The 15,403-nt window shown below is 38.8% G+C and overlaps 2 protein-coding genes across 8 annotated transcripts in view; one reads left to right on the forward strand and one right to left on the reverse strand.

Moving 5' to 3' along the window:
- LOC108020128 (uncharacterized) overlaps positions 1-15,403 on the reverse strand; it is a 78,160-nt gene that overhangs the window by 37,531 nt on the left and 25,226 nt on the right. The window lies entirely within an intron of this gene.
- The window catches only part of LOC108020111 (cubilin), a 55,276-nt gene that overhangs the window by 5,572 nt on the left and 34,301 nt on the right, over positions 1-15,403 (forward strand). For 6 of the 7 annotated variants that reach the window (XR_010654563.2, XR_010654564.2, XR_010654565.2 and 3 more), the window contains exons 2-4: positions 2,231-2,347; positions 9,003-9,065; positions 14,324-15,061. Coding sequence is in view for 4 of the 7 variants with exons in the window: in XM_065867202.2 (XP_065723274.2) it covers positions 14,332-15,061 (730 nt within the window). In the remaining 3 variants the exon portion in view is untranslated. The remainder of the gene's footprint in view (positions 1-2,230; positions 2,348-9,002; positions 9,066-14,323; positions 15,062-15,403) is intronic. The other variant, XM_065867203.2, reaches the window with a different exon arrangement.

The raw sequence follows: 15,403 nt of genomic DNA on the forward strand, positions 1-15,403 counted from the left end.
TTATGCTCTGATTTGAATGCCACTGATAAGGTGGCATTACGCGCTCCTAGAAGGAGTCAAAAAAGAGGGGGGGGGGGGGTTGGGGGAGCTGGGGCGGTTGCCTTTTGCATTATAATTCGATCTGCCTTAGTCACAGTGGAGATGGTTGAGTGTGTGCGTGGAGCTACAGTCAGAAAAATTAGTACTATATTTTTTGCAACCAGCTATAAATTTAGTCAAATATAGAAAAGCTTTATATTTTAATACCACTTTTAAAGAATTTTAATTTTAATTTAAACAAGTAAACGATTTTAAAAACAAATGAAATATGTGCTGAATATGGAGTATCGTTAAAAACAATAGTATTCAAATTAAAGATACTTTTGTTTATTGTTACAAAAAATAAAAATCAAATTAACAGTCAAACATGTTTATCAGAACATATTATAAAATATTCAAGAACATAATTCAATTTTCATATTTTTCAAATTTATACTGAAGTATCATCTCCTATATCAAGGTGTAAATTCGTACTTACCATAATGTCTTAAAAGATAGGTACGTTTACTCTTAGAAATAATTATCTTATGGATTTTGTATTTATTTTTTATCTTTAACTTAATTTGTTGCTTGAGTAATCATTTCATATGTTGTATTTTAATTTTTTATGTACTTTTTAAATTTGCATATTTAAAAGTGTTGTTTATTTTCTTACAGTGCGTCAATAGTTGCGGATTGTAAGTCTGCCTTTGGGCGTGCAAGTTTACAATTGACTTTTAACGATACTACCCACACTCACAAACACATGCGCGTTCCGCAGGACCAAGTTGTGTGCGAATTTATGTGTTATCATTTATTGTGTCTTTTGTGTGAAAACGTGCGCCTGGCTCAGATAGACAGACGAACAGACGCAGATATAGCCAGTCAGCCAACCAGCCACGCCCCAAAAAAGCCGCACCGCCCCCCAGCAGCTCCATTTTGTGATAATATGCTGCGCCTTTTGTTTTCACAGCAATAAAAATTGGTTGTAATTTAGTTTCCTCCCTGTTAGCGTGTGTGTGTGTGAGTTTATCTATCTGTAAATGTATCTGTATCTGTATCTGTTTGTGTGCTCTGTTGTGATTGATACGAAGCCTGTGGGAGAGCTTTGTTTGCTTTCCCTCGACCATCCTTCCCTCCGCATCCTTCGGATACTGGTTCTGATTCGAATTCGCCTTCGCTCTCCCTAGACTTCCAATTAACTTTCGTTGATGCGTGTTTCATTTAAATGCCATTTGCGGCTCAACTATTTGTATGGCATACTTTTGCGGCCAGTGGCAATTTGCATAGTCATAGGCCAATTATGGCCATCTACACACACACACAAACAATCACTTGTACGTGAGTCGCATAATTGCTTCATTTCGGCCAATTCCGAGCTAATGTTTAATGGATGATTGCATGTGGAAAACGACGGAATGCAGCGCAGAAGTCACATAAAAATTTCAAATACATTATTGATGATGTAAACAGCAGCTGCTGCTGTTGGGAAATAATTTATTTCCAAGCTTGCAAATGAACTAGAATTTGTATAATATCAAAAAACAAGCCAAGTATCGTTTTAGTATCACCATTTTTAATAAATGTTAATGAGGTAATTTGTATTTATAATATATATGCAAATTGCATATTGCCAATTTATTGGAATAAATAGCGCTGTGAAAGGGGTTCAAACCCAAAATATAGTACAAATATCGCTGTTTAAATCAAAACTGAATCATTTTTTGTTTTTATTTACAAAAGAAAAGAAACATTATTTAAAACTAGAAAATATGTTACCAAAAGCGGGATAAATTCCGTACTTTTTTATAATACGATTTTATTCATAATTTGAATAGCAAAAAACGAGAAATTATATGAAGTGTATTTCTTTCACATTAATTAAAAATAGTAAATATGTTACCAAAAGCGGGATAAATTACGTACTTTTTATAATACGATTTTGATAATAATTTGGAAGCAAAGCAGCCAAACTGTTGTAGGATCGGAATTTAACTTCCTTAAACAAGTACAAAAAAATATGTATATACCACTGACTTTTGAAATGAGTTCTATTCATTTTAGCAAAGCTAGTGCTGAGTTGAAAAATCTTGTGCCTCTTTTCAGCCCACTCTTTAGAAATATAATTTCTTGCCATTGCACATTGCAATTAGTCATACAAAATGCACTCGGTAACCCCATTCTCACTCCCATTTCAATGCTTTCATTGCAGCGCAGAGCAAGAATCTCGTCTTCGTCGCCAAGCTGAAGCAATTAACTGAAAATGTAGCAGGGAAAGAACATGGCCCAACTGGAACAGCAAATGCCATGCGATGCAACTAGCATAAACGTGAGTACGGAAAATCCAAGGAAATGCGAATGCGAATGCGAACGCGAATGGTGATGGCTGGGGAAAATGGACGGGGAAATTAAAATGAAAATGGGGTCTGGTGTCGCGGCTAATTGCTCTGGGTCTGGGATCTTGGAGCAGGCCTTTGTGAGAGCCGGAGCATTTCATTTGCTTTCAATTTGGCGGCCATCTAATTGCTTGGCACTAATTTGGCGTCTCGCATTTCATTTGCAGTCCGTCTGTCTGGATGTCTGAATGTCTGAATGTCCTTTCCAGCCATTATTAAAGTTCCTCCTTGGCAGCGGCCTCATTGTGTCCTACCCCATATCCTTTCCCCATCCATACCCCCTGCAGCACTAATCAACTGATATGAAATGCAGCTCAGGCTTGCCAAATAGCCGGAGGCCCTGGGCCCAAAAACTTATTGAATCGGCAGCAAATAGATTCTTGGCACAAAAGAAATGGCCATGTTTGCCTGGCCCAAAAATGGTAATTTGATGGCGAGTGGCAAGTGCATCGATCGAAGTGCCAAAAACGAGATTGATTTATAGCCTACATCCCCGGATTATTCGATTGTGTAACGAGTGTTTGAGGAGCTCTTAATAATCATGGCCAATAGTTCTCCAGTTTGCACTCAATCAGCACAGCTTAAAGTTTGTTTGGGCCCTAAACTTTAGGGCTTCAAAATTCCATGACCAAAGTTGCAGCGCCCTAAAATGTTAAGCTGAAATTTGATTTGATTTTTAATATCGTCGTGTCAGGTCCACAAAATCCCCCTACATATATGTATGTGCTCGTCCTGGCCAAATCAGTTTTACAACTTTTATGTGAATCCTTCACCTGCTTTATTGTTGTCGTTGTCGTTGCCTCCGAGGAGTATAAAAAGCCGTGTAACATTACCGGGGACAACGGCAAAATGGCAATGACAGCAGCAGCAAAAGCAACAACGTCAATAGTTAAACTCGAGCGGGCTCCGAAGTACAAGATTGTTAGCATGGCGCGCAGGACACAGCAGGAGCCAGGACAACGCCGAGCTGGGGCACAAAGGCAAACACAAGTGCACAACATTCTTCGGTGGCTGCACTGTGCAAAAATACAACTGGGCTATATAAGGATTACTAATTTCGATTTTTAATTTTTTTTCAAATGCAAATATAAATAAGGACAATTACTCAAACAAATTACTCAAAACAAAAAAAAATAAAATTTCAGGCATCTAAAAGTATGCAGTAAATCCTGGATAGGTGACTTTCTGGATGAATTCATTGTACTTCCGTGTTAAAAATATATTTTTGCATACTTTTAGACACCTAAAAGTGGTTTCAAAGCCATAGTGATTCATGTGGCACCTCCGATAAATTCTTTATAAATAAAACGATTAATGAGTCAATATCAAACAATATCAGCATTGTCAGAACCACAAATGTGTTCAATTTTAAATACATAAATAAAAAAATAAAATAAATAACAGTCATTCAGGTGCCGCATAGTATACCAAAATTATAATTATAATTATAATGCGAATGATCAAGATTTATTTAAAACTAATTAAATTCTGATCACATTTAAAATCTGATAGGAGCTAATGTTTTCAATTTCAACTAATAGTCATTCAGGGCCCGCATAGTATACCAATAGTAGGTCCTAAGCCGTGAGAACGTTTAAAAATGATTTTGAGGAAACGGTTGTAAATGTTATAATGCGAGTAATGCGAATTTTATATCAATACCCGATTGAAAAGTATTTGATCTTTGAAAAGTTAGTTGTCTGTTAATATTGTCTTCTTAGATTTTTGATTACTTCCGCCTAAGTTTAAGTTTTTTTGATCAATGTAGAGTCTGGTAAATGGGAACGAGTGGGTTGCCCGCTGGGCACCGTGTTAGCCAGAGGAATGAGGATGGCAAATGCGATGGCCTCGACTCCTGTGGCTCCTTTCAGATCCTTTTAGGTGACTGTGGCGATGGCTTTGCCGCTGCTGCTGCATCTGAAATGCGGGGAAATGATGCATTTAATCGAAACGGGGATGGGGTGTGGGCTGAGGCTTGTGGGGGATGATAGGGGGCTAAGCAGTGACAAACGAGGGGGCGGCACCTGGGCGTGGTCGCTCCCATCAGCCAGCGGAAGTCGACACAAAAGCAATGGCCGTCCTGCAGGCGTTCGCTTGTCTTAAGCGGGTAACGAGTCGGGGGCGTGGGAATGTCACCTGCTTTGCATGTGACACACGCCCCAACGTGCCATGGATACCTGAGCATTGCAGTTCGGCACACTGGGGGAAAATCAGGGGGATAACGTTGGGACTAAACCCTCCTCGTACAAAATGAATATAAATGTATTTTATGTATTCCAATGCGGTGCTCTTTTCCAAAAACATCCTCAAGTTTTCTTTTATTTTATGTCAAGTGTTATAAAAAATAATAAAATAAAATAAAATAAAAATAAAAAATAAATAATAATAAACAAATTTTTCTTTGTTTTCCACACTTTACCAATAATTTTTATGAAATCTATCAATTTTATTAGCTTGAATAGTATTTCTAATAAAAAGCTAACTGACAAAGCTATTCTGTAAAAGTTATAATAAGAGACTTTTTATTTTATATATCTTCGAATTTTAGTGTTACTTCTGGGTTATCTTGCCTATACGTTTTTCACACACCTTTATTCCCAGTGTAGCCACAGTTCGAGCCAAGGAAGGTGCAGGCCTTTTTTGCTAGTGTTCCGGGATTCCCTTTCATATCGCATGGCACGTAAATTCGTAATAAATTTGAAATTATGTGCACATTTCGTGCCGCAGGCTGAAGGCCAAGCAATTTGCAACTTGCACTTTGATAATTTATGTTGCATCCGCCCAGGCAACGGTGGCCATAAGCATATATCACGTCTGCCAGGTCCTCTGTACCTCAGTTACCCAGGACCTCCTCCCACCAGCTGGAGGGATCGCAGGATAACGTTGTCAACCCCACAGGAGGGGGGTTTTTTTTCAATTTCACAAAGGACATGGTGTCAGGCGAGTGGATTGATTATGCCGACTGTCAAGGACCCAAGCACTCACACACACTCAGGCTTCAGTTTGGCTCTCAATTGGACGTATCCTGTCACACGCTCTGTCAGCTCGCCAAGGACGAAAATGAGGGGAAGTCAGGGAAGGGGCAGGGGAAGGGGCAGGGGAAGGGGCAGGGGCAGGGACAGGGGCTTCATCGAGTATCATCGGCCGCTTTTTGCCCAATCGCCCGCACAAATTGACAAATTGACGGTCAGTGCGAGTGACGGCGTCTAATAACACTCATTACGGCTCCATTCATCATCCGAAACCGCATCCGAGTTCAGTCTGAATTGGAATCCATATTGCATGTGCAACTGACAGCTGAAATCGATATGCATTTCGCTTTTGATCCCCAAATTTGATTTGCTGATTGCCATCGCTCCAGGGGCTTCGTGGCAAACTTTGCATGTGTTTCATTAAGCTGACAATTAGCAAAGCAGCTGGGATCCAACACCTGAACAATTGCGGTTACTACACTTGCAAACTTGTAAGCTAAAATGTAGCATTTATTTTGTAGTTAAAATATGACTAATTAATATGTTTTAATGCTTTTCCATTCCGCACAATTGTACTGGAAAATATCTTAAATGGTAAAAGTCATATAATAATTGTCATTATATTTTGTTTTTTTAAATATATTATTTTAGATAAGTGATGGTCCTTTAAGATTATTGTTAATATCTTAATATGCTAAAAGACTTATAACATTTTACGTAATTTTAAGAAAGAGATTAACTCAGAAAAGTACTTGGTACTTTCAGGTTAATTTAAGGGTATCATTAAGCTGAGACTGAAAATATTTGTTATTTGTGATTTTTTTTTAAAGGTCTACAAGATTAAATAAAATGTTGACTGATTTTAAACACATTGTGGACAAGTGTTTATAGATTTTTGCGGACTTTTCATGTAATATTTTTTTAATTCATAATTAAATTTCACAGTAATACTACAACTAAATGAAAGTCAAAAAAAATGAGTATTTTAGTTAGCGATCCTAAATATTTTTAATCTGACTGAGAAAGATGTTAGCAATTCATCCTTAAGCCCAGGTTCCTTTTTGAAAAATTAAATTTCCTGGTGTAACAATGAAATGTAGTCCACATGCCAATCAATTAGTTCAGCAGTTTGCTACCATGTCAGCGAGTTTGCACGCCAGTTCCACAGGCTCTGTTTTCTGTTTTCGGTGCTCTGCATTGACAGTGCGATAAAAGTTGCACTCAAATTAAATGCGATTTGTTAAATGTTTGGGGGAAATGTTCGTTGCACTCCCCACTGCCAAAGTTGATTCAATTTGCTGACTTGGCATTGGTTTCATGGGTCCAACTGCGGGTAATTGCATTGCCCAGGCGGCGAATCGAGTTCGGATCCGCCGGCCACTGCAGCATATGCATATTTCATTTGCAGTCAACTCCATCATGATTATTTCACCAGCAGGACCAAATGCAAAATACCCTCCTCGGCCACTTCCGCTCTTCCATTGATTTTTGCATTGATAAGGTTTGGCCGTTCGTTTTGTTTTTGTGTGTTTCCAATCAATAATCGAAAAGAGGCAGGGTAGATTGTAAATATAATATATTCAATTACCATTACACAGAGATAGAAGAGCTTAATAAAATGTGAATTCGACCAAGGTTCCACAAAGTTAAAAAATTATGTTCAAATTAAACACATTTTATACAGTCAGATATGATATATATAATTATTTTAATGTGAATTGAAAGAACAATATTAACTCAAATGCTTAAAAATACAATAAAATATTTTAGATTAAGGGCCTCATAAATAGATGTCTTATTATATGTAATATCGGTTTTCAACAACCTCTGATTGGATTTGAATTTTTTACAAAACCAAAATTAGATAAGGCTTAAAACAAGCAACTAAATGTAGCTCGAAAACGCGGCATCTACTTACAACAAAAGAACTAACATTTTAAACCATATACACTCAAAAAAATTTTTAGGAAAATAAATCAATTTAATTGTTAAATGGTCCCAACCCACTGAATTGCCAATTTGACCAACAAAATAGTTGCAAATTCCATTTTACGGTAGCTTTACTATTAAATTGTAACCAAAGCAACAATAAAATTCTCGTCACTTTATTAAATAGTTGTTAACCTTTTTTTTACAGTGATATAACTATCCGTAAACCTCAGTTTTACCCATACATTTTTTGTGTGTTGTATGTGCGAATCTTTAATAATTTAAGCCTATCCAAATATTAACCATTTGTTTGCTCTGGGTATTACAAAGACAGTAATAAAGACTATGCATTTTGCACTCGATTTGCTGTGCTGTTTGTTTGCCCGGCAACAACAGAGGCAATCGTAAACAATTTGATTTTGAGGCACATGGGAGGGGCGAAAGAGGGGGCGTGGCAGGTTGTTAGACTGGCAGTGCAGGAATTCTAATCGGATTTTGTTGCAGCTGCGGCTGCAGAGCAGAGCTGCCGGGGAAACAAAAGCTTTTGCCAGGAAATTGATATCGAAAGCAATTTGGCACCGCTGCCCTCTGCGGATGAGAGATACGGGGATTTGGATGGTAAGGGGGTGGATTATGGTCTACGGATGGATGGAATGGAACCTTGGTTTTCGGGAGCGAGTAATTCAATTTCGGTTCGCTTTGGCCGCGGCACACGCTGCGTATGCGCAACTGCAGGCGAGGCGTAATCTTTGGCACTTCAATTTGATCGCCGGGCATTTGCAGGGCCTTCGACATCCACAGTCCTGAGAGTCCTGCTGCCCCACATAGTGTAGTGTCCTGACGTTGATGAATATTGCTACAGCGATAAATTCAATTACAAGAGCCGAGTGGAGCCAAGTCGAGTGCTATAACTCAACTGACAGCGGCAGAACTCTTTGCCGCCTCCGCCACTTTATCCACTTGACTTGGCTCTTAAAGTGCTGCCACAAACTGAGACACGGACACGCACAGAAAAAGCCAAAAAAAAATGTGGGGATGGGTGCTGGGAAAGGGGGAAAAATGGGAAACCATGGCAAGGAAAACAGTTAAAAGTAAACAAAAAATGGGGAGGCAGAACAACATAAAATAAATGTAATAAATTTTAAACATAGAGATGATAAATTGCTCTGGGACTCGACTCGAGGCGCTGCTGCCAATGGCAAAATGCCTTTGCGCGACTCTCGGCGCTTCGCTACATTTTTACAATTTCTTTGCGGCTTCGCCTGTCCCCCCCAACCCGCCACGCCCCCTTTCCCAACCGCCTCCCTTTTGGCACGTGTGTTTGGCATTTTTATCTATTTGGCAGCTGCTTTTGCTTGTCGTTGTTTAATTTAGTATGCCCCGAAATTGATTTGCTGCAAAGTTACTTGCCGCTTGCCCCTTTTTTCCATTTTATTTGGTGTATATACTTTGCAATCTTTTTGACACGCCCACGCCTTCCGGAAAGTTTTTGAACTCCCAGGCGAAGTCGCATTAATGCTGCAGTTGCAAATGTTTTGCTCGTAACTTTTACTTAAGCGCTGCCAGCTGTTTGCCAGGCTCCTGCCAATGCAAAGTTGAACTTAAGTCCTGTCTGTCTAGGGGTCTTCCTGTTTTCCCGTCGTCCTGTCACCTTGTACTAAGTTCTCCACCGCTCTTCTCTTTGCAGAAACTCAGAAGACTCCGTGATTAGGACGTGTTGTACCCTAACGCTCTAAATGCAGACGATATGGTGAGTTATCTTTCATTTTTAATTAAAGTTTATAAACTAGCTGAAGACCCCAAATCGCTGTTTAATGTATAAGAAACCTACCAAAATACATTCATATTTCATTTATCAACTTTCCTGAGCTTCTACAATTTCTAATTTGAAACAACAAACAAAGTAACAATTTTGAAACTAGTTCAAAAACCACAAGAAACCTACCAAAACCAACTCCTTTTTAATGCCTTTTGCTTTTCAAATTTTTTAAGTTACTCAACTTTTCTGAGCTTCTATAATTTCAAGTTAAAAAAAAAACAATTTTAATTTTAAAAATAGTTAAAATCCTACCAAAAGCAACTCCTTTTTAATATATAAAGAGGATTCTTGACTCCTTAAAATATTAAAGTCAAACAAAAATACCAAAACGTCCTTTACGCATTCCTTTACGCATTCTTTAAATCTCTCAAGTTTCTTGAGCTTTTATAATTTCCAATATAAAATAAAATTTTCTAAACTAGTTGAAAACCCTTTAGAAACCTACAAAACCAACTACTTTTTAATATCGTGCGATTTTTGAGTTCTTAAAATCTTAAAACATGCTCGAAGCTGCTGTTTAATATCTAAGAGAAATACCAAATACCTGAGCTTTCAGAATTTCTAATTTTAATTTTAAAAGCTGAAACTTGCTTCAGACCCAGTAAAAACCTACCAAACGAACTCCTTTTTAACTACTTAGGATTCTTGAGTTCTTAGTTGTGAAAATCATATTTAACCAAGTGCACAACTTTCGATTGGCAGCTCAACAAGTTAAGCCCGTCGGCTGATTAATGTACAATGCACATAAATATCTGCAGACACACAAACACACTCCTAACCTTACCACACCGACAGGCGGTTGCATAAATCATGCATTACGCATACGCCGCATATGCCCCGAACTATTAACAAGCGCATTGCGTATTCATGAAAGCATTTTGATGTGCTGAAGTGCACGTTGTTGCACAAGCACAGGCTCTTCTGTTCCGCAGAGGACGACAGGAATAGAGACAGAGATATAGAGCGACGAGCTAAGTTTTCTAATTAAAAACTACAAATAATTGTGACTCGTAATGAGCACACACATGGCGCACTTAAATCTTGTTGTGGGGCCCGCGAAAGCCAAATTTAAATTGCAATTTGTCACCGTGGTTGCTAGTTGCTAGTTGCTGGTTGCCATGCACATGTGCAACATGCGACTACAAGGCTCTGTGTCCTGGCTAATTTCCATTCCGGCAACTGCCGCTGATGATCATCAGGATGATGAAGTTCCTTTGGCGAAGCAACTAAAGGCAAAGGCACGCCTGCATTTTATTTTCACAGAGAAATGCACAAAAACGCGTGGCAGCCTTTGTGGATGTTTTGCCACACACAAGCAACTTTAAAGCTTTAATTCAAACAGAATGTTAATCAACCAAGTGAATGCATATTGTTGCTTCCACCCACAAAACATCAGAAATGTAAATGCCCCATTGCGGTATACATAAATGCATCTACATCTATATCATCTGTATCTGTATCTGGAATAGGGCTGCAGATACACAGATACAGAAGATTGCTAAATTTATGCCACCAACTTGCGGCGTTGAAGTGTAGAATGCTGCCGTTGCTATTTTTTTTTTGTTTTTTTCAGTAGCATTTGAGATGCACTGCTGATGATGATGCGCTGCTGTGGATGGCAACTTTTTGTGCTGCATCGAGCGCCATTTGTTTCAGCCACCAACCAGAATCCAGCATCCATTTGCTGGGCTTTCAGAGCCCTTGCCGAGGGTTTAATAACTATTTTGGAGTGTTTGCCACGCTCAGAGGATTGCTGTGGGTGGAAGGCATTAGAAGTAAACCCTGATGCAGCTGGGGCAAGTTTGTAAGACTCGGAAAGAGAAGTTCTGAAACAAAGTAAATGAATGGAAAAGGACATTTCCAAGCTGGGGGATCTTAAGCCCTTTTTGTGCTGTCTTTAATTATTTAAGTTTGGTTTTAGTTAAGTGTGTTTATATTAGAATAAACTTTAAAAAACTAAAACACTCAGTTAAAAAAACAAGCTGATGGATTTATAGCCCTTTTATTTCATTCCAAAATATTAAAGTGTGACTTTAAATTTTAGTTAAAACTTAAGTATTTGAATGAAAAATAGAGTAAATTAATAGCAAAGGACATTTCAAAGCTGATGGTATGACAATTACTCAAGTTTGCTTTTAGGTTTTAATGTAGTGTGTTTATACGATATTAATATAAATTTCCAGAAAATCGTGAGTATTGAAATGATAACAAAATAAGTTGAGTTTCTTTTTATTGGACACGGTAGGGCATCAGGAAAACCCAAAGACAGTTTCGCTGTGGCCTCCCTTTTACTTGCTGCGTTTTCTCCACTTTTTGCCTCTTTGAAGTGGTTCCTGCGCTTTAGTCGCTTCTAATTGGCTCTGGCTGGCTTTTAATTTTCGCCGGCTTTATTATTTTCGCATTCGCTGCCTTTGAACGACGGGGAGGAGCACTCATTAAACCGCTGGCCAAGTGCACAATTAGCTGGGCCACAGATAGGGGTCAAAGGGTATAGTGCCGCGATGCCAAACAAACTGACTAATTGCGAGAAAAACAGAAACAGGTCAGCCACAGCTGCAGCTGCAGGTGCAAACGAAAACGAAAAACAGGGCGCACATTTGAATAAACATTAGCGGCAACAAATTGCAATTTATTTGCATCGTTACAGTGGCTCCTGTGGCTATTACTTCTGACTGCAATTACCATTTTACAGTAGTGCCCGAGTGCAGCGAATAATTTCCAATTATGCGGCAGAGCCAGAAACATGGCAACATGCATTCGCAGCGTTGACAGTTCGGCAAAATTCTCGCTGCCGAGTTGTCCTGCTAGCCTCAGCCTCCTTAATTATTCAGCAGGATACACACATGAGCTCACATCCTTTGCTGCCAGCTGCCCGGAATTAATGGATACAGCTGAAACGTAACAGAAAACACCACTCAGGCACCCCGACCTGCCCCGCCCCACGCCTTCTGCTCCCCGACTTATGCTCCAAAAAAGAACTCCGGCACTCCAACACCCCGTATCACGACATTCACCTAGTTACGCATACGCCCTGATGACATTAGTGCAGCATTGCAGACAATTTTCGTTGGCTAAATGGGAAAGCCACCGACCAGCGGCCAGCAGAGGTCCGGTGGCCGACATTTGCCAAAAGGACGCACGCAAACATACACTGAAAGAAAATCTTAGAAAAGGAATAAGGTACTCTCATGAAAGGGAAATAATCTCCGAACTTTCTTTCTATCCTTAATAATTGGTTTCCAAATATTTGTCTAGTTATCCTTTAAAATCTTTTAAAGTTATTTAATACAAACAACCATTATATAATACTATATTCAGTATTTCATATACTTTAAAGTATGTGAAAAAACATAAGTACTAAGAAAATACTTAGTCTACAAGAGACAAATTTAATTTTTTTTAATGTTCAGAGATTTTAAGGCGCTCTAGTTATAACATAAAATAAAATAAAATCAGCTATATTTATTTTTTCGAGGTTTCAAAATCATAAAATATTAAAAGATATAATAGACTGGTTTCTCTTTAGAGGACATCACTAAGCGTGGATTCTTATTTTTCGAGTGGATAGGTTTTTTAATAAAGAGTATTTTTTAACAAATCAGGTACATTCTTAAACTTAAGAATGAGCGAAATGATCATTGTTTCAATAAACGTAATGGTATGCAACCGAAGAATCAATCCTAAAATCAATTTAGAAGAAAAAACTAAGTACCTTAGTCATGAATATACAATTATTTGATGGACAAATTTTACTAATTTTTTCTCTGTGCACTAACACACCATCACACATTCAGCAATAGACGTGTGTGCGTGCGTCGCAGTTTCACGTTGATTACGAGCACTTTATGGCTCCGTGCTACGTGTGGGCGTTGCTGTGTTGCTGTTGGATTGCTGGATGGTCGGATTGTCGGATCTGGCCGAGGACTGCCATAGACATGATGTCTATGCGTTCATTGTTGCAATTTTTACTTTATTATCAGCGTCTGTAATCACTACAACAACACTGCCAGAGAAGCCACCCTGACGAGGGGTTGAAGGGCGGCAAACTTGTTTCGGCGTCTGTTATTGCGGCCAAAAACATTTCGAGTGGCGGAAATTTGATAAATGCCTGGCCTGACCCGATGGGCGTGGCACTCGCCAAGGGTTTATCTAGTGTACTTGTAGGTTATTTATGATTATTTCACATATTTTTATGGTTTGCAAATGAGGAATGAGTATGGCAGACATAGGCGTAGTTAGGTGGTTATTCAGAGGGATGAATAAATGAGAAACTTAGTTAATCTAGCCCAGTGTCAACAAAGAAATGTATATCAGGAAGGGCTAACTTTCAGTCAATTTCTTATCATTTCCTTGTTATGAGAGTCATTGTATGTATGTCGATGCAAGCTTTTTGGTTACATTTCAATAACAGCAAAGCTTTTCTGCTTATAATAACAGAAGGAATACGTTACCTAGATGTAACTTCTGGGTTGTGTGTAACTCTGCTAAAAGCTTTAAGGATGTAAGCTTTAGAATGCTTTTGTTCTCTTACAAGTTTTACACAAGGATGTAAAGCAAAAGCTCCTTAGGGTATGCTATAAAAATAGTATTTTGGCATAAAACACGGTGTATACTTAATATTTAAAAACGAAGTTAAATCTAATTTAATATAAGATATATAAAACATATATTAAACGATTGGTTGTAATATAGATGTATAAATAATATAGAGATATACTATATCTTAAGTATATCTCGTATTACAATCGTTTAATATTACGGGGACTTCAATTTCCTTGCTTCTTTATCTCCTTTTAAATATAAATAAAACACACCCTAGAATTCCTTGAAAAGCAAACATTTACAATGGAACCCTCCGTAAGAACCCCTTTAAATGGGAGTTGGGGACTTGGTAGCTTGTAAAAAAACTAAAAGGATTGGCCGTCGGCGTTAACCGAATGGGCGTGGCTTGCCTGTTGAAATTGATTAAAAAGACAAGCACCCAAATGCTTTGTGATGCTGTCCGTTTCCCTGTGGCGTGTAATCCTGCCAGCAACATAAAACAGCATCCGACGAATCGATAATCACAGTGATTGGATTATCAAAACTGTAAAACGGGCAACTTTCGTCCCTTTTGTCAATGGTCACTAGACTTATTGGTTTTTAACAACTACTTCATGCCTTTGTTGCCTTTTCAAATCTCATTTCAGGGAACAACATGGCCTCAGCACAGATACGACATTTCTATAACACACCAACAACAATTTCTTCAACGACAACAACACGACAACCTTTACAACAGCAACAACAACAACAACAACAACAACAGCAGCACACGAACAACTGCAACAGCAAACGGAGGCAATTTCAAAGCGATACGTTTCTGTGCCACACACAAACACAAAGCGAATCGGAGGCAACAGCAGCAACAGCAGCAACATTATGCCAGTCAGCACTTGCGGCAGCAGCAACACCAGGAGCAGCAGCAACAGGAGCAACATCAGCAACAGGAGCAGCAGCAACAGCAACAGATGATGTACCAACCAGCGAATCCTGGACCACAGATGAGATCTCTGCCAGCAACAGAAACACCCAGCACAGGATGCGATATCCTTTGGCCGGCAGTGCTGCAACCTGCGATGTTGCTGTTGCTGTTCAACCTGCTGCTGCCCCGCAGCAACACCAGCAATGCCTGGCCAATCCTGCTGCTACTTTGGCCACTTCTACAGGGACTTCGGAGCAGGATCGCCTCGCCACGAGCACTTGCCTATCACGCCTATCTTCCAAAGTCAGTCAGGACTCTACGAAACCACAACGAAAGCCCCTTCAACCCGGCTCTTCAACTTCGACGACTCCGGCAGTCGGCATCCTCACGGATGTGCAAAAGTTTGCACGCTCTATATTTCCGCTGGTTATCATCTTTAATCTGCTGCCTTTATTCTATGCAGGTAAGTGACGCCTCTCAATTGAATAATATTTATTAATATTAATTAAACGGCTGAAGAGGTCAATTGTTGTGCTTCGTGTATTGTTTCCATTTTTGAAGTGAGGCTTATCATTATTCCACAGAATTATATAAGGTCATTCAAATTAAATTACAGAAAGTGTTTCTTTGGTATACTAAAATTAGTCTGCCCAGGGATTTGTTTAATATCTGTGTATCTGTTTTAAATTGAACTAAAAACCAAGCAAAAAATTTTAAAATATAGTATTTTTCTTTTTTATTTATATTTATATTATTTCATTTTATTTTAAAAACTTAAACTTTTAACTAGTTTAACAAAGTTACA

This window comes from Drosophila suzukii, chromosome 3 (assembly GCF_043229965.1).
Source record: "Drosophila suzukii chromosome 3, CBGP_Dsuzu_IsoJpt1.0, whole genome shotgun sequence".
Classification (NCBI taxonomy): domain Eukaryota; kingdom Metazoa; phylum Arthropoda; class Insecta; order Diptera; family Drosophilidae; genus Drosophila; species Drosophila suzukii.